The sequence below is a fragment of the Periplaneta americana genome, chromosome 13 (assembly GCF_040183065.1).
Source record: "Periplaneta americana isolate PAMFEO1 chromosome 13, P.americana_PAMFEO1_priV1, whole genome shotgun sequence".
Classification (NCBI taxonomy): Eukaryota; Metazoa; Arthropoda; class Insecta; order Blattodea; family Blattidae; genus Periplaneta; species Periplaneta americana.
Genome location: NC_091129.1, coordinates 100820314 through 100840840, shown reverse-complemented (window position 1 = coordinate 100840840; position 20527 = coordinate 100820314). Strand labels below are relative to the sequence as shown.

The window sequence follows — 20527 nt, the reverse complement described above, 5'->3', positions numbered from 1 at the left end:
GATCTTAGAGTGTGATTGGGCCAATTTTTCCAAAAATGTTTCCACACTTTTGCCCTCGTAGCTCAGCGGACGAACATCGGAATTTAGATGTCAACGTCTCAGGTTCAATTCCTCGTTACTCCTTTTCATTTTATTGTGGTTCAATTGTATGTAATAATACAAAAAGAAAAACTAATACCAGTATTATGCAACTGGATTTTTCCAAACCTAATATTAAATTTGTTATTTATATCGCTAAAGAACGATTACAATATAAATAACTTGAATATTATTTACACAGTCTCACTAAAGAACGATAACAGAATATAAATGATAAATATCGGTTTGTTTAATTAATATATTGCGAAAGAACAATAACAATATAAATAACTTGAATATTGTTTTATAATGCTAATGAAGGAAAACAGAATATAAATGATAACTTGAATATTATTTAAATCGCTAAAGAACGATAACAATATAAAAAACGTGAATATTATTCATATCGGAATTTCACAGATTTATTACAGATGTATTTAAGAAATTGTAGAAGAATAGTAATTAGTAACAGTGTCCTATTTATTCTTCTTGGAGCCAAATTTGTAACTTTTAAAAGTGTGGTTACTATGTTGAAGTGTATGTGTTGTAACGGATGCTTGATTTGTTATGTATGTGAGTCAGTTATGTGATGCTTGATGTCGTCGCAATGTCGTAATTATGGTTTGATTGTGTTTGTGTGACTATTGTGTATTAATTTATGATGTATGGTACGGAAAGCTGCATATTTGTGTTATAGAAGTGTTACGTATGTGTGTTGTTAATGTTTTTGTATGTTACAAATTGATACCTGATATTTGTTTTGCAATCGCAATGCCTAATTTACGGATTATTTATGTTTTGTTTACATCGCGTAAGCTAATTTAATTTTCTTTTCCATTTCTCTTTATGCTTATCTTTTTTGTGTATAAAACTATAGCTCTAACATACATATGTAAAATACGGCTAACCCCCATTAGAAATACAATAATAATTATTATTCATATCGTTATAATACGATAATAGAATACAAATGATGACCTGAATTTTGTTCATATCTCTAAAGAACGATAACAAAATATAAATAACGTGATATCCATAAAGAACGATAACTGGATATAAATGATAATTTGAATATCATTTACATCGCTAAAGAAAGATTAAAAAATAAAATGAAAACTTGAAGAAGGCCCGAACCCACGACCTTTGAATCATTAAACAAGCACTCTACCACTGGTCCACGAGGCGTAGATATGGAACGCTTTCATAGTTCCGGAACTGCTTGTACAAGCACATGCATCGTGTAACATCGCCGCGACCCGAAGTGGACTTTGAAAATATTCGCTGTTCACGAGTGCGGCCACTTTTTTTTTTTGACAGCTGTACATGATGGATTTCACCTGATGTTTGTGTCCATAAATTCCATGCTCGCATGCGATTTTCAACCATTTTCCAGTATATTCTCTGCGGGTGTCTCCTGAACGTTCCTTGTCATATGAGCATAATGTGAGATATCTTGCTATTTCTCCTGATCTTTGTTACTGATGAGAGCACGGGCGTTAGCGCCTTGAATTTCCTTAAGTTTATTGCTTTCAGTAACGTCAAACTGATTTATCGCTTGTTGCACAATTTTGGTCGTAATTCCCACTATAAAACGTAAACTTCGAACATGAATTCATAAGCAATATTCCACACTATCCGCTCGTATTTATTCTTGTGCAAGTAGGAATTATTAAGAAATGTCTGTCGGAAATCACTTACAACCAGTTAATACTGGTTTAAACGCGAGACGAAGCAAAGGAGTTTTATTTTATCGCGCTTCATGCGACGCCCAAGGCACGAATTTGTGTCGACTTACGGAATATGCTGTGTTCTGTTGTTAGTTCGTATCGCTATTTAGCTATTAACATACTTACGCCTATTTTATGAAGAGAAGCTAGAAGATAAAGCTCATGAGCTATTCACAGAACATGATGCAATGGAGAAAGGAATAATTTCATTTAAAATCTTCCACAGTCTTCTTTCAGAGCTGAATAGACTCATTGCTGAGGAGAAAGAGGCCCGCTGCTTCAGATGAAGAAAGAAATCACCTGAAAACAAATCGTTTCAGTAAGTACTGTAAGTTTCTATTCACGAACGCGAAGTTAAAATGAGAATTTGATAGTATTTACTATACTCACATTAAGTAGGAAATGTTCAATGCTTTCAGTTGTTAAGGTACGTACACGTTGGAGCAACGTTAAACGATAAAAGAAACGACCTAGCGACGCTTTGGTATTATCAAAGAATCAAGTGTTCATATCTGAGCAACGAGGACGCGGGAAGCGAACATTTTGATTTATCAGTAGAAGATATTCTATACATCCACTTAATGAAAGAAGATATATAGAAAATATCAGTTGCTAGATTCAAGGTTATTATAACTTAGTCCTAAATACGTACAAAATTGAACCCGTTTCTCATCCCTAAGGTAGTATAAATTCATTATGATGTGATTGGTTCTTGTGGCCACATCACGTATCACGAATAAATACACAACTGATCAATGTGTCAATATCCATGATAATTAATTTAAAATGCCAAAATAACAAAAAATCGATTAATATTGTATTGATAACCACTGGTCATTATACAGATTAGTATTATCTTAATCAGAGATCATATGAACTACAAGAGCGAAGAAAATGGAGTTTTTCTTTTTCGTCGCTTTTATCGTGTATCTTCGCTTTTATCGTTACTCCAATATGCACACCTCAATGACAATGCATGCTTCAATTCTCTCTGATATAGGATCGCTGCTTCTTTTATCGTTGGAGCAACGATAAACGATAAAAGAAACGATCTAGCGACGCTTTGATATTATCAAAGACTCAAGTGTTCATATCGGAGCAACGAGGACGCGGGAAGCGAACATTTTGATTTATCAGTAGAAGATATTCTATGCATTCACTTAACGAAATATGATATCTTATAGGAAATATCAGCTGCTAAGTTCAAGGTTAATACACCTTTAATACGTACAAAATTAAACCAGTTTCTCATCCCAAAGATAGTATAAATTCGTTGTGTTGTGATTGGTTCTTGTGATCACGTAACATATGGCCAATAAATACACAACTGATCAATTTGCCAATATCTACAATAATTAATTTAATGTGCCGAAATAATAATAAATCGATTAATATTCGGGTATATTGATAACCACCGGTAATTATACAGATTAATATTATCTTAATCAGAGATCATATAAACGACAAGAGCGAAGAAAATGGTATTTTCTTTTTCGTCGCTTTTATCGTGTATCTTCGCTTTCATCGTTACTTCAATACGCACACCTCAATGACAATGCATGCTTCAGTTCTCTCTGATATAGGATCGCTGCTTCTTTTATCGTTTATCGTCGCTCCAACGTGTACGTACCCTTAGATAGCAAAGCTAGAAATATGATAATGAAATGTAATCGTTCAATGGATGTGTTAGAAAACTATAAAACTCATATTGTTAGTTTTCAGTCTATATGGCTACAAGTTAAACGAACTCATGTTCGATTCCCGGAGAAAAATGGAGATTTATGTTTTTCCATAAATTTATTAATTTATTTATTTACTTACTTATTTGCTTACTTACTTATTTACTTACTTATTTATTTACTTACTTATTTACTTCCTTACTTATTTACTTCCTTACTTATTTACTTACTTACTTATATATATATATATATATATATATATATATATATATATATATATATATATATATATTATTTATTTATTTCAAATGGCAGGTACAGTCTTAGAAAAGTGTTTTGTCCACAGGTACTTTATAAGTCCCAGAAAGGAGGCAGTGCGCATGATGAAACATACAACGAAACAAAACTAATTTTATTACCTCAACTAGTCCTCCTCTTGTCATATGTCCTCTGATCATGCGCACTGCCTTTTTTAATAATGATAATTTTTATTAATTAATTTATTTATACTGGCAGAATTAAGGCTATAGGACCTTCTCTTACTCTCTTCCAGGTCAAAATGTATACAAGCAGTGAAATTTAACACAAAGTTAAAGAACAGAATACTAACATATTACAATAAATAGCACCATAACAAAATCGACACTAAACAATATGAAAATAATACCATAATAGAAAAAAGAAAGTAAAATACAGATCTAAAGATTGGAATATAATAAAAACAACTAGTTAGTACAAATAGTTAACAGGAAAAACGTAAGGAAGAACACAACAATGACATATAATAAAATAAGAAATATAAGAAAAAAATACGAAATTAAAATAAAATTCACAATAAAAAGAGTATGATAATAAATTCATCTGATGATCAAGACAGCACAGAAAAGGAAAAGAAAGAAAAAGAAATATATATCTTTACAAAACTATCGCAGAGAAAATGGCTAATAATTGAAAGTAATCTGAATTGAAAAAGTGCAATTTTAGTTTATTTTTGAAACTAGATAATGTCCGACAGTCTCTGACACGTTGTGGTAGAGAGTTACAGAATTACTATTTAGTGCGTAGTGTAAGGCAAACTATTGTGTCTTTTCTAATATTGAGAACACTGAAGGGATTACTCATTCGTGTGCAGTGTAGTGCAAGCTATTGTCTTTTTATGATTGTTTCAGAAGACTGAAGGGATTACTCATTCGTGCGTAATGTAATGCGAGCTACTGTTTTTTTTTTCTAATTGTCTGAGAACATTGAAGGAATTACTCATTCATGTGTATAAGAGTGCAAGTTAATGTGTTGTTGTGTGTTAATGTGTTGTTGTGTTAATGTGTTGTTGTGTGTTAATGTGTTGTTGTTTGAGAACATTCAAGAGATTACAAATAGGCGTGTAGAACAATGCAAGCTGATATGTTTTTTTATAATTATGCGGGAACGCTGAAAGGATTACTCAGTCGTATTACTCTATTACTTTTTTGTGGTTTGAAAACACCGAGTGGTTAATTATACGTACGTAGTGTAGTGCAAATTATTGTATTTTTTCTGCCTGAGAATGATGAATAACATAACAGTACTGAACCCAGTTTTTTTATAGTTTTAATTTGTGTTTTATATTGTACTGGTTCTTATAAGAACGTTGTTCATAATGATCTCCCCAATCATCCCTGAAAGTCTGTAACAAAATCACAGAATCACCCTGTATATTTCATAACGTTTCGAAAGCTGTATCTATCTTGATCCCCAGGTGTAAAGAAAACAAGGTGAGACGGAAAATATGTCCTATTTGTTACAATTGAGGGCGTGCTATTTTAGAACGAAGTTTGTTGTACCTATAGCTACGGAACCACTGACGTAGGCGGTCATAGAACCGGCCCGACTCTAACCTGTACAAACCGGACGCACGCCGCCACAATTTGAACACGGCGCATGAGGGCTTCACTCACAGCTGCGATTTAATCAAGGCGCGTGGGGCGAAGCTAGGGGGTTTGTCTTAAATCCGAGGTTTGCTTAAAATTAGTCGTCCTTACGCAACACTGTTGGGGTCGCATAACGCCACAGTCTTGCCCCAGTATGCAGAGTGGTCGGCCGGTGTCGAGGACAAAATACTCCTGAGTGAAGAAGGTTCGTTATCTTGTTGATGTGTGCTCAGCCATTCATGTTACTTCTGCAAGAAATGTGTGAATGCCTCCGCACGGAGTTTATTGTCGCTTAAAATAGTTGAAATTACTGTGCTTGAAAATTCCTGAAATCCGTATGTTCATCCGGAAGCATTCTTCTTTCATTAGTTTACCAAAGGCTTCGGACTTCGGACATTGCTTCTCAAATTACGGTACGTGTGACTTAGGTTTGATATGAAGTAATAGAGTTTTGAATAAAACATAAATGTTATTTTTTGCAATGAAACAAAATTATAATTATTATACAGTGTGATTATAAATGAATTGGACACTTCTAATTTTATTATTCAGTAACTAAATTACAAATATATTTCATATATTGAGAAAATTACTTCTAAAATCCATAATTTAGACTATAGGCCTACGTATATTATATATAAACATGTAGTCAAAACAAAATAAAGCAAGGAGATGCACTATCACCTTTACTTTTTAACTTTGCTCTAGAGTATGTCATCAGGAAAGTCCAGGATAACAGAGAGGGTTTCGAATTGAACGGGTTACATCAGCTGCTTGTCTATGCGGATGACGTAAATATGTTAGGAGAAAATCCACAAACGATTAGGGAAAACACGAGGATTTTACTGGAAGCAAGTAAAGAAATAGGTTTGGAAGTAAATCCTGAAAAGACAAAGTATATGATTATGTCTCGTGAAGGGAATATTGTGCGAAATGGCAATATAAAAATTGGAAATTTATCTTTCGAAGAGGTGGAGAAGTTCAAATATCTTGGAGCAACAGTAACAAATATAAATGATACTCCGGAGGAAATTAAACACAAAATAAATATGGGAAATGCCTGTTATTTTTCGGTTGAGAAGCTTTTATCATCCAGTCTGCTGTCAAAAAATCTGAAAGTTAAAATTTATAAAACAGTTATATTACCGGTTGTTCTTTATGGTTGTGAAACTTGGACTCTCACGTTGAGAGAGGAACATAGGTTAAGAGTGTTTGAGAATAAGGTTCTCAGGAAAATATTTGGGGCTAAGAGAGATGAAGTTACAGGAGAATGGAGAAAGTTACACAACACAGAACTGCACGCATTGTATTCTTCACCTGACATAATTAGGAACATTAAATCCAGGCGTTTGATATGGGCAGGGCATGTAGCACGTATGGGCGAATCCAGAAATACATATATATATATATATATATATATATATATATATATAGAGTGTTAGTTGGGAGGCCGGAGGGAAAAAGACCTTTGGGGAGGCCGAGACGTAGATGGAAGATAATATAAAAATGGATTTAAGGGAGGTGGGATATGATGATAGAGAATGGATTAATCTTGCTCAGGATAGGGACCGATGGCGGGCTTATGTGAGGGCGGCAATGAACCTCCGGGTTCCTTAAAAGTAAGTAAGTAAGCAAGTCAAAACAAAATTAAGTTTATAGACTTTTTAAGAATATTCATATACGAGTATTGCAATAGTTGTAAAATATTTGTTATTGTATGTAATTTTTGCTTGTAATAAAATCTTTGTAATCTTAAAATAATAATAATAATAATAATAATAATAATAATAATAATAATAATAATAAATATACAATTGTTAACATTCTGTGAGCGAATTTTAGGGATATATAATTTACACTTTTATTTTATTCACGAAATAGTCCTAATAAAATATGTCACTCGAGGTCTGAGATTACTATAAATAAATATTATACCAAAACTTACAAGTCGAAGTGCTACAGTTCCTTTCCAAATTGACTTTGACTAGATTTTTGGATGTAACCTATTCACTGGGTAAGTTAATCATTTTAAATCATCAAATTATTTCGGATAAAACTTTAATATGGTAAAATAAATTTAAGTAATTTAAAGAGGTTGAAAATATTTTCTTTCCTTTCATGAGATTACGATTACAATTATTTTGGATATCAAACGTTAATATGGTAAAATAAATTTAAGTAATTTAAAGAGCTTGAAAATATTTTCTTTCCTTTCATGAGATTACGATTACAATTATTTTGGATATCAAACGTTAATATGGTAAAATAAATTTAAGTAATTTAAAGAGCTTGAAAATATTTCCTTTTTCTTTCATGAGATTACGATTAAGTCACGTTCATGAACTACAAACCAGATTTGGTTACTACAGCATACAGTTCATATACCTGTACCATTGTGACTGTTTCTTCATCAAAAGCAGCTTGGAGTAGAGCACACTATATTGTCTCTATCATTTAAGGTAAAAAAGGTAAAAAGGTAAAGGTATCCCCTTGACATAGGCACTTGGGGGGCATGGAGGTAGAGTCCCATGCTTTCCATGACCTCGGCACTAGAATGAGGTGGTGTGGTCGGCACCACGCTCTGACCGCCTTTTACCCCCGGGAAAGACCCGGTACTCAATTTTATAGAAGGCTGAGTGAACTTTGGGGCCGTTCTGAAAGTTTGGCATCGAGAAAAAATCCTGTCACCACCTGGTATCGAACCCCGGACCTTCCAGTACGTAGCCAGCTGCTCTACCAACTGAGCTAAGACGCGTATTTATTTTACCTCAGAATTTTACTTTTATAGAATACTCTTGTTGATTAAATATTTAAGTGTACCACATGTTGTTTGACTAGCTGAGTTGACGTGGTCAAAAAAATTGTAAGTTTAACGTAAGTACCGCCCTCTAATACAAGTATAGGATTCTTTTACGCCCCGTAAGTTTACGAAAGTCCGTCGCAGTGGTTCTGTGGTTAACATACATCAGGGATGTCAGGGATGTTATGCGTGCTCTCAAGAAACCGCACATTATTTCCTTAAGAGCGATGTTTATATTTTATATTGCTAAAAAGTGAACCTACTTGGATATGTATTGCTTGTAGTATGAGCACGTACTACAGGCGCTTTGACATCTCTGGCGTACTTGATTCCCAACCAAGTGATCCGTATTTCGATTCCCGGTATGAGCTGAGTTTTATCTGTATTCTATAAACATTAAGTTATCCGTTAACAAACAGAATAAGAAGCGGTATAAATCGCAATTTATTTTTGATAACATATCGCACGAAAACTCATCACTAACACCTACTGCACGCACATTACGAAATGCTCTATGAGACTATGAGAGCTAGGCGTCCTCTGCTTCTATTCTCGATGTTATGAACATGTGTCCTTGCCTGCTTCACACGGTTCCCTATCGTCATAAATACATTCACCCTTAAAAGACAGTAACAAGAAGTAGTGCTAGAAATTATACAGTAATAATATCTAAACTAAATATCGCGTCTGTGGCTACAGTGCTAGCGCGCTGGCCTTCCGTCCAGGCGGCCCGTGTTCAATCCGTTCCCGGGTCCAACCCATGTTACTCTACAGCGGTGGATTTTGATATTTTGATAACAACTGAATAATATATTAGTTGTATGTTAAAGTACGGTATATGTTGTTATACTGTGTTTTGTAAGTACCACTTATGCCTACGTAGGTCTATTAATATGTATATATATATATATATATATATATATATATATATATATATATATGTGTGTGTGTGTTATGGAGAGAAGTTGGGTCTTAATTTTAGGTGAAGGGGCGCAATCTACGAAGTAAGGCCAGTTGTGCAATCATGCACGCTCAAAAGACCCGTGCGCTGTATTTAAGTATATTATGTTTGTGTAAAGGTAAAGATAAAGGTAGTCTCTATACTTCCCATGAATAGCATATGGGGCCATGGAGGTAGAGCTCCATGCACTCATTGATCTCGGCACTAGAATAAGGTGGAGTGGTCGGTATCTCGCTCCGATCGCTTTTATCTCCGAGAAAGGCTCGGTACTCAATTTGATAGGAGGTTGAGTGAAACTCAGGGCCGTTCTGGAAGTTCGGTCACGAGAAAATCCCGTCACCCGGAATCGAACCCCAGACCTTCCACCACATAGCCAGCGACGGTACATGAACTCTGTCCACGGTGGTATCAAAGTTATTAAGCATGAGTTCTGTCAAGTGTTGTTTATGAACTCACTCCCGCAGAAAGTTGTCTACCTCCTTCCATCTGTTTCATGATGAACTCACTCTCGCAGAAAGTTATCTACCTGTTCCCAGCTGTCTCATGACATTTATGAACTCACTCCCGCAGAAAGTTATCTACCTGCTTCGATCTGTATCATTATATTTATGAACTCACTCCCGCAGAAAGTTATCTACGTGTTTCCATCTGTCTCGTGACATTTATGAACTCACTCCCGCAGAAAGTTATCTACCTGTTTCCATCTGTCTCGTGATATTTATGAACTCACTCCCGCAGAAAGTTATCTACCTGTTTCCATCTGTCTCGTGATATTTATGAACTCACTCCCGCAGAAAGTTATTTGTTTCCATCTGTCTCGTGATATTTATAAACTCACTCTCGCAGAAAGTTATCTACCTGCTTCGACCTATTTCGTGATATTTATGAACTCACTCCCGCAAAAAGTTATCTGTTTCCATCTGTCTCGTGATATTTATGAACTCACTCTCGCATAAAGTTATCTACTTGCTTCGATCTTCCTCATATTTATGAACTCACTCCCGCAGAAAGTTATCTACCTTCTTCGATCTGTCTCATAATATTTATGAACTCACTCCCACAGAAAGTTATCTACATACTTCCATCTGTCTCCTGATGTTTATTTTGGCGAGGTCCGCAGTTCCAGTGCACATATCAACACTACAGCCTTACTGCCACTAGAATGAGTTCGTGCTGCTGCAAGTCCTAAGTATGTTTAACCCTTAAATTCGCAAAATATCCTATAGGATACAACAGGTAATAGACTATATGCTCTAATCTTAATAGAACAACAGAAAAAAAAATGGTAGGAAAATTAAAATTTCACAATACTATAATATTGTACAACATACTGTATAAAATATGGACATTGCGATAGTTGTTTTCTTTACAGTCCGACACGATTTAATAAACTAGTGTGAGAAATGAAATTCAGCCAGTTTAAGGATTAAATTCGGAAGAAGGTTAAATACATGAGAACAGAGTTCACGTGCGAAAAAGTTATAGCAAATACCTTACTATAATAATACCGGACAGCTAGCAGTTCTGCGCGCGAACGACGCTGGTGCTGCTACCTAGGCGGCCGGTGTGGTGATACTCGCGAAACAAGCTGTAATCAACTGCAATGTATATTTTTGCTTGGCTAGTTAATAGTTTTATTAATTAGTGTTGTGTTAAAATGTCAGGATGTAGATGTGATGTTTATAATTGCTACAATTACAGCATTACAAATTGTTCCAAATCGTACTAGATCATAAAACGTGAGTCAACAAAATTCTTTATTAGACCTAATTCCTTTGTCTCTGTGTTGATAGAACAATAAAAATTAGTTTTCTTTATTTAAGCCTAATAAACGAATAGAAGTTAAAAATGTATTGAAAATTTTAAGGTTATTGTTGTCCACTTGCCTTTACTAATTATTACAAGCATCACATTACTATCAATTTTATCTTTGCAGTTGTCCGCAATGCGTATATAAAGCGTTATTGTAAATTCATTCTTAATGTTAAAATTAATTTTGTCTCACTAAAGCAAAGAAAAAATACGCAACAATTAACTACGGAAAGTAATGCGAAGTGTGCAATGTTTCTCATAATATCCAGCTTTGATACAAAATAATAATGTCACTATTCAACATTTCTTAAATGTCTCGTATATTATTCCACATTTTTAGTACCTCACGTTTTAAACAATAGTCCGAATCCCGCTATGTTAAATATTTGTATTTGTGGACGTATTTCCACGCCGCTCCGCTAGATGTCAGGTCCGCGATATTTCGCACTCACGTCAATGCTGCTAACATACAGCTGTCCGGTATTATTATAGTAAGGTATTTGGTTAGAGGGACAGAGTTCATGACACTTGTAGCCGTCTGCTCTAACAACTGAGCTACCCGGCCGTCATATATATGTAACGATTGAATATATCCATATCTATCTAACTATTGAGTATTCGCGGGTTCAATCCCTGGCGGTAACAACAGTTCATTAAGGGTGAAATAGGAAATAGGAAGGAAAAACATTACGAATATTACAAAGATCACTTATTTGTGGCACGCTAAGTATACCTCTTCATAGAACATCTTGTTATTCATAATCTTTTACAGTATCCATCTCGCGTCAATGGAATTCCTTGTCACAAAATATTAGGGGCTGCAAGACATTAAGCACCTTTAAAAACAACTTAAAAGATAACCTTATTAGCATTTCACTCCAATCATACTGATTTAAATTATCACTGATAACATTGTTACTTCTTTCTTTAGACATCATCCTGATAGTGCTGTATTTTCAAAATTGTCTCATAATAAGCTCTTTCTATTATCTAATATTATTTGAAATATATTAACATTCTATGTATTTTAGCTTAATTCTGCTACACAGTTTATTTCACTGTTTAATTAATATCATAGTATTTTGTTGTTTGATTCGTAAATAACTCTTGTATACATGTAACTTTCATCTAAATCAAATTGTTGAATTCTTTGTAAGTTCATGCATATGTATATATACTTTTTGCTGGTTGAGTGGAAGAGAAGGCCTTAACTCTGCCAGCTAAAATAAATTATAATAATAATTATTATTATTATTATTATTATTATTATTATTATTATTATTAAATACATCCATTTCTAAAGTATGCAAATAAATATTTGGGTCCCTGTACAAAGATTTATAGAACGTAGAGGAAAACTGTCCCTGAATGAGGAACATAAACACAAAGAATTTATTTGCCCGAATTTTGCTTGCCACCATCCTACCACTGGGGAAATGAATTCCACTTTACAGGTGTTTTCACCTAAGAAATTCGATAAATATTCTTCACACTACCAGATTAGCAGAATCTAGAAATGCATCAATCGACCACTTCTGAATTATTAGAAATCAGTTAAACATCAGAAGCATATTTTGCAAAACCACTGTTTAACAAACACTTGAGACACGTGCAATTTCTATTCAGAGTACTATTTTCACTTACCCCTCACTTGTTGGTGGGCGAGCAGTTGATGTTTATTTTAAACCTGCCAAATTATTCAGTCATTAGCATGTTGCCAAGAAACTTATTTCAGTAAGTCTTTGACACCTAATTTAAGAGCCTACATACTCTACGTTGCAACTGTGCAATTTAATTGCTTCTGTGCATATAAACAACATTGTTCCTACTCTGCCAGATGTTAGCATTACGTAAAGCAGAAATGATAGCCTTAAAATATTTTTTCAACACGAGTCCCAAGACAGACCACAAAGGACGAAATCAGTTTTATTTTAAAGTAGTGGAGAGAAGTGAAATTGAAATAATTAGCGTATCCCATATTTTCAGACATTATTTACATCGGAATAAATAATCATGGCCCTTTGATACAGTGTGTTTCAGGAGGAAGGGGCACTACCTTGAGGAGTAATCGTATTAGAGATTCTAAGGAAAAATATTACAAATATTCTAAACGGTGTTGGAGAAAACTAATCAGAACTAAGAAACGGAGTCCAACGCTATGCAGTAACGGTTAACATGCCTGACCGTGAAACGGGCGGGCCAAGTTTCAAATCCTGGTTGGGACAAGTTACCTGGTTGAGTTTTTTTTATAGATTTTCCCTCAACCAATTGAAGCAGAATTACTGAATAACTTACGGCTTTGGATCTCGGATTCATTTCGTCATCACAGTTAAATTTCCTCTCTTTCATCATCATCATCATCATCATCATCATCATCATCATCATCACCATTGTCATCATCATCTTCATCATCTCTGTTTCTTTCCCAATTTCGGACTTGAGTCCGATGAACTTGGATCCCGTGATATGTGGTCACCAGCTGCTGGTGGTAGTGCTATATGCCATGAGCTCTCCCCTGCGCTCATAGTAGCTCGAAACCACCACAAGGACCAGGAATGATTTTGCTATACTTTATAATTACTGGAACTGGAAAGAAACTAAATTTAGAACATTTACTAACAAATGATAATGGAAAAAACGACAAGCGTATCTCGTTGCTCCAGGAATAAAAATGCGATTTTCAGTAAACATTTTTAAGACTTATGGTAATATGAATGCATAACTTTCTTTTGAATAACCTGGTACACACTAAGAGTAGAGCAAAGTTACGAAATGTTTCTTTCAACGAAATCAAACGGAATCGAGCTGTCTACGCCCTGGGAAATGCTTGTTGGTGATTGTGCGAACCTTTCAAGAGCTGAAGGGTTTCTGAAAGCAGCAGACATGCATGGCTCTAAAAGACAGTAATAATGACATCGATTACCACTCTAGGAAATTCGTCTCTTAATTCTGTCGCTAATGACGCAACCCCACCCTAAGGACACGAGCTGAATGGAGCAGCTTAACCCAGTTGCTCGCTCTGAAGCAACGGCTTAATGGAGTTGGGCATAAGCGCATCGTCATCAATTCCACACGTACATACACAAGATTCAACGGGCATTTGAACTTGTAAGAACCACGAAAGAAATTCGGTCAAACCTAGAATAACGATACTGGATAAGCACGTGTCTGCTAACTCTCAATACTGAACTATACCGGCATTGGCTTGCGGTATATGCTCAGTCTGGGCCAACAGCCTGTGACACAGGCGGTCCGTGTTCGAGTCCTGATCTATTGGGAGGGGCACGAGCTAGGGATTGACCTCGCAAATAGGCCGGTTTTGTGGGTCCATTGTACTAACCGGAATGGTGTCAAAATATGACATAATACATTTCGTTAATACTTCTGTAACATATTTGGGCTAACGTTGTTCACACACCACAAGCTTACAAAAATGCTTTCAGTCAGTGAAGAATAGAGAAGTGATATTACTTGTATGTATTAAAAATTCTGATGTTCAAATTCAAGCACGGCCGTCAATTTACGAAATATCTGATATTGCTCTTTGTATAAAAATTATTGTCCCTCGCCGTGTCGTCGTGGTCTAAGACATCCTGTCTAGGACTCGCGTTACGGAATGCGCGCTGGTTCGAGTCCTCGTGGGGGAAGAGATTTTCTAATGAAACTTCGGCCAGTGTATGGGACCGGTGTCCACCCAGCATCGTGATGCACTTGGGGAGCTATGATAGGTAGCGAAATCCGGTTGCGAAAGCCAGCTGTAACGGCTGGGGGGATGATCGTGCCAACCACACGATACCTCCATTCTGGTTGGATGATCGTCCACCTCTGCTTCGGCATGTGGGCGTGAGGCCAGCACCCGGCTGACCCTTCACGGGCTGTAGCGCCACAGATTATTTATTATTATTATTTTATAAAAATAATTTATTTTATAAAAATTATTACTCTGAAGGTGAAAGCAACGGTGAATTGTTTAGAGAAGGTGTAGTTTTGACTTTTTCCATTGCTGGGGATGGAAAAGAAATTCACGTCGTTTGGAAGCTCTGTTCCATCTTCGTCTTCAGGTGAATAAAAAATGGAATGAGAAGGGGTTTTGGGTTCGTTATGGACAGTTAAGTCTGTTTAACTCGGATTACAATTAAAATTAAGATCTGTATGAATTATTTTAGAATATGACATTATGATGGGATTTATTGTCACTCAACCATTTTGCCCTGCTGGCCCTTCACATTAATATATTCTGGCCAGCATTCCCATTCTTAAATTACTTAATCAATTTTAAACCTAGTGGGCCACTGATGCACTTAGTTTCCTTTATTCAATGCTGTGTCCTTCCGTGTCCATTATTTTTACTTATCACTGCATCTATTTCGCACTTTATTCATCTGACACTATGTAATTATATATACTTCTAAAATCTATCTAAAACTAATTTCCCTATACCTACCATTACGTTTACTATTTACTTCAGACTCTATTTTCACTACACATACTTTTTATTACCGTTTTTATATATTATTTGAAGGGTTCAGAACCATAGTGGGCCAAGCGCCATTTACTAAAACCGTAGAAAACAAGAGTTAAAATTAAGTTATTACCATAATTCAATGGAAACATATAGCAAGTAATATAAAGTATGAACATTAAAACTAAATTATATGTCAATCTTCATTAAACTATGGTATTCACTTAACTTTAACCCTTGCTTTCTCCGTTTTTAATAAGTGGCGCTTGGCCCACTAGGGCTCTGAACCCTGCATTTGTTATACTCATATGACAATATTCTTTTTCGTATTCTTCACCACACCCGATACTATCTTCCTTACTTTCCTACTTCTTAATTCTTACTGACATGTAATATGGTTAATTCAAACACCTCGCTCACTCTACTATTTACATCACTTCACTTCAATTAATTTACTACCTTCATATTCCACTTCAAATACTTGGAGTGTACTATAAGTAGTAACATGAGCTGCTGCCAGGAAGTCAAAAGGAGGATAGCAATGGCAAAGGAAGTTTTTAATAGAAAAAGAAGTACCTTCTGCGGATCTTTGGAAAAAGAACTAAGGAAGAGACTAGTCAAGTGCTTTGTGTGGAGTGTGGCATTGTATGGGTCAGAAACATAGACACACGCCGAAGTGTAGAGAAGCTAATAGAAGCATTTGAAATGTGGATATGGAGAAGAATGGAACGTGTGAAGTGGACAGACAGAATAAGAAATGAAGCTGTGTTGGAAAGAGTAGGTGAAGAAGGAATGATGCTGAAACTGATCAGGAATAGGAAAAGCAATTGGCCGGGTCACTAGCTGAGAAGAAACTGCCCCCTGAAGGATGTATTGGAAGGAATGGTGAACAGGAGAAGAGTTCGGGGGAGAAGAAGATATCAGACATTAAGATATATAGATCATATGAGGAAACAAAGTGAAAGGCAGAAAATAGAAAATACTGGAGAAAGCTGGGTTTGCAGTAAAAAACCTGCCCTTGTGCAGGACACTAAATGAATGAATGAATACTATATTCTCTCACTTTACATAACTTAAACGACTCATGCATTGTTCTGCACTGTGTCCTTCCATGTCCTTTCTTTTCTCTTATCACTTCGTCTATTTCGTACTTTATTCGTCTTTTCTCTTATCACTCAAAACCTATTTAAATCTAAATCTAATTGTCCACACCTGTGGAGTAACGGTCAGCGCGTCTGGCCGCGAAACCAGGTGGCCCGGGTTCGAATCCCGGTCGGGGCAAGTTACCTGGTTGAGGTTTTTTCCGGGGTTTTCCCTCAACCCAATATGAGCAAATGCTAGGTAACTTTCGGTGCTGGACCCCGGACTCATTTCACCGGCATTATCACCTACATTTCATTCAGACGCTAAATAACCCAGATGTTGATAAAGCGTCGTAAAATAACCTAATAAAATAAAAATAAATAAATCTAATTTCCTATCTCTCACACTACGTTTACTATTTATTCCAGACTCAATTTTCACTACACCAACTATTCCAAACGTTTCAACCTTTCTTTCATATTTCTTAGGCCTTACTGGTATGCATCATGATTACTTCCTACTCCTAGCTTCCTACATCACTTCATTATTTCAATTATTACCTTTACACTATATTTACACACTTCGCTACCTTTGTAACATTATGATCTTTTCACTCTTTCACTTTTTCTTTCCAATATCCTTTGCCACTTTTTCCCACTTACACATCATTTTCTTAAATTGTAGGTTGGTTTTTCTTTACAATTACATCTTTTCTTTACACTTTCTGTTAGCTTCTCATTGTCAGTGCTTCCCTCACTATTCGATCTATCTCCTCTTCTTTTCTTTTTATCTTCATTCCCGGCCTTCACTTGACTCTTCACCAGCTGACAGTCTTCACTCCCCTATCCTCTTGCTCGGCCTTGGGATGATGTCATCAATAATTTCCCAAAGTCTCGAAGCCGCTACCTTCGTTGTCACGCCTGTTGAGGTTCTTGGCCTCGCACCTATGGAATTACTGGAATCTGCTGTGTCTAGATGTTTAAACGCATCCGCACTCTCTTGTTTTCTTCACCTTCCATCTCCATCTGTTTCGTCCATTTCTATACTTGAATGTTTCCTCACTACGTCTCTTACCTTGTCTTTCAGGTTTTTCTTTTTTCTGTATTTACATTTTCCTCTAATTCTGTCCGGTTTATACTTTCTAGGCAAAATTCTATATCAAAGAGCTCACCATTGATGTTCAGCTTTCTTTGTATAGCTTTGCAAAATGCACATTTCCCCTTGCTACCAACAAAAAGGTACCAAAATCTTTCTCCTACATCTCACTCAGGCGCGGTTATTCAGGTGAAGTAGGTGAACTGCCACTTCACCTATGTACATGTAAAACACAATTTTATCTCTTATTAATAATTAATTCTAGTTATTACCGGTACCATATTTCTAAAATAAAAAAAAAGTTTTCTTTTCAGTCGTCATGAACAGTGTTTAGTTGTAGGAAATAGTACCTGTAACCGTCCACTGAATAGAATAATGTCAACAGTTACGAGCGCCGAGCGGTGTCTATTGGAACTTACAATATTGTAGAGGTGAAATTATTTGGGCTCCCATTTTCATATAGCACTTGGTTTCCATGGTAACGTGACGTCACGCACTAAAGAAAGATTGTATGAGGGAAGTGCGTTTCTGAGTCTTTCAGTTATGGAGAACTGTCAGACTTTTTGTAGGTGGAGTAACCAGTTTGCAGATCTAACGGTACTAACAATAGAGAAGGGTTGAAGCTCGTCTCCAAGGCCGGGAGCTATTATTAAAGGGCTATGAAATTTTACATTACTATGTACTACCTGACTCGAGAATAGTATCCTCATTCCTTGTGTCCAAGCAGCCACCCCTGCAACGGTAAATTAGCTGGCTCTATGTTATTTTATCAGGAATACAACCCACATAGCTTTGCATACTCTCCACCCTCAGTGAAACTCAGACATTTTATGAAGACATTATCGACAGGTTTCCGGCTTTAAAAGATAGAGGACTGACTTGGTATGCAAAAATAGGGTGAGTCCTGAAATAAATTAATTTTTCTGTTTGCATGTGCTCTAGAACTAGTAAGATTGTACTTAATTTACGAATTGTAGGCCTACTCATTATATTGGTAAAGCTTTTCGTGCATTTGTGTATGTGCACTTCACCTATTTTTTTACGACGAGCCGCTACTGATCACTTCGTATTCGAAGTCATTATTTTAGAATTATTAGGAAGAATGAAGTGAGGGTATTAGTCAGCAAGCGAATTAGCTGAAACTGTCACCTTTCATACAACTCAAAAGACTCGCTACTTGTTAAATAGAAAGGTCTGTGTAGCCACTGACTTTCTCGCTAAGTAGCCTCGTAAATGGAGTGATAATCATGGAAGTGAAGCTCTGTAGCCACGGAAGGCATGAGTCAGCAGCTGAATGTCATTACCAACGTGTCATTAAGCAGTAATATGAAGTCACTTTTCCACACGTTTCTTACAGCCCGTTTCAATGGACTCTGCTCAGTAATTAAAATGCTGATGTCATCTATTCTATTCGCTAGCCAGAATTAAGAAACCTTTTTTGCTCAAAATGACAATTATATGAATTGCTAGTTACTTTTTTCTCATTTATGTCTCGCTCAAAGTCAAGGTTTTTACGTACTCTGTATATGTGACATAAGACTCCGTTTTTCTCTCCTTCTCAAAGAAGCCGTGCTAAGAATTTTATCGATGTTGGTCTGATTTGAAAGCGCAGAAATTAAATCTAGCCACAAGAGTGGCATCTGTTAAATCTCTACAAAATAGCGAGTAAAAGTGTCGTAAAAATATAGGAATTATACTTAGTTAAGATTATAAATTCCGTTATAATCATGTAGAGATTTATGGGTATTTGACGCAGATTACATCTTTTTCCGCACCGAGTATGAGCACCCGTTTCGGAGTCCGTAATTCAGAATCTCTACTTGCGAGAAAGATCATATTCTCTTTGCACTCGAATAATTTCTAGTAAAGAACTCCTAGTTTTCAGGAAGGTCATAATATTTTCTTTGCACTTGCATAACTTTTAGTAAAGAACTCCTAGTTTTCAAGAAGGTCATAAAATTTTCTTTGCACTTGCATAACTTTTAGTAAAGAACCCCTAGTTTTCAGGAAGGTCATAAAATTTTCTTTGCACTTGCATAACTTTTAGTAAAGAACTCCTAGTTTTCAGGAAGGTCATAAAATTTTCTTTGCACTTGCATAACTTTTAGTAAAGAACTCCTAGTTTTCAGGAAGGTCATAAAATTTTCTTTGCACTTGTATAACTTTTAGTAAAGAAATCCTAGTTATCAGTAAGTTCATAATATTCTCTTTGCACTTGAATAATTTTTAGTAAAGAACTCCTAGTTTTCAGGAAGGTCATAAAATTTTCTTTGCACTTGCATAACTTTTAGCAAAGAACGCCTAGTTATCAGTAAGTTCATAATATTCTCTTTGCACTTACATAATTGTTAGTAAAGAAATTTTAATTGTCAGAAAGGTCAAAATATTCTCTTTGCACGTGCATATTTGTTAGTAAAGAAATCCTAGCTTTCAGAAAGGACATGATATTATCTTTTTAATTCCATATGCTGTGTAACTCAACACATTTTGCATTAGATAAGCAGAAACGGCTACTAATAAATATTGTACACATAAAAATAATGGCTTATCGGAAAACTAAAAAATGTCAATAAACTGGATAATAAAAGCTTCTCAACCGAATAATAACAGGCATTTTCCATATTTATTCTGCGTTTAATTTCTCGAGTGTCATTTATGTCTGTTACTGTTGTTCCAAGGTGCTTGAATTTTTTTAATTTTTCAAAGGGTAAATTTCCAATTTTTATATTTACATTTCGTACTATGTTCTGGTCACGAGATATAGTCATATACTATGTCATTCAGGTACTACCATATGGTGGTAGATGAAAGAAACGCACTGTCCGATATTACCCGATGTCCGATACTACCCGACTCTCCCCTACTTCTATGAAATCTATGAATAACTGATGTACTGTGCCCTTATGCTCCCATTTTTTTTCTA

At 35.7% G+C, this 20527-nt stretch overlaps 1 protein-coding gene across 7 annotated transcripts in view; it reads left to right on the top strand.

Moving 5' to 3' along the window:
• The window catches only part of LOC138712166 (uncharacterized), a 99635-nt gene that overhangs the window by 19781 nt on the left and 59327 nt on the right, over window positions 1–20527 (top strand). The window contains exon 2 of one of the 7 annotated variants that reach the window (XM_069843654.1): window positions 2043–2124. The exons of 1 other annotated variant lie outside the window; for it this stretch is intronic. Coding sequence is in view for 1 of the 6 variants with exons in the window: in XM_069843649.1 (XP_069699750.1) it covers window positions 5729–5804 (76 nt within the window). In the remaining 5 variants the exon portion in view is untranslated. Of the gene's footprint in view, window positions 1–1768; window positions 2134–5458; window positions 5597–5675; window positions 5805–20527 lie in introns of those variants that run through there. 5 more of the 7 variants (XM_069843651.1, XM_069843655.1, XM_069843650.1 and 2 more) reach the window with 5 other exon arrangements.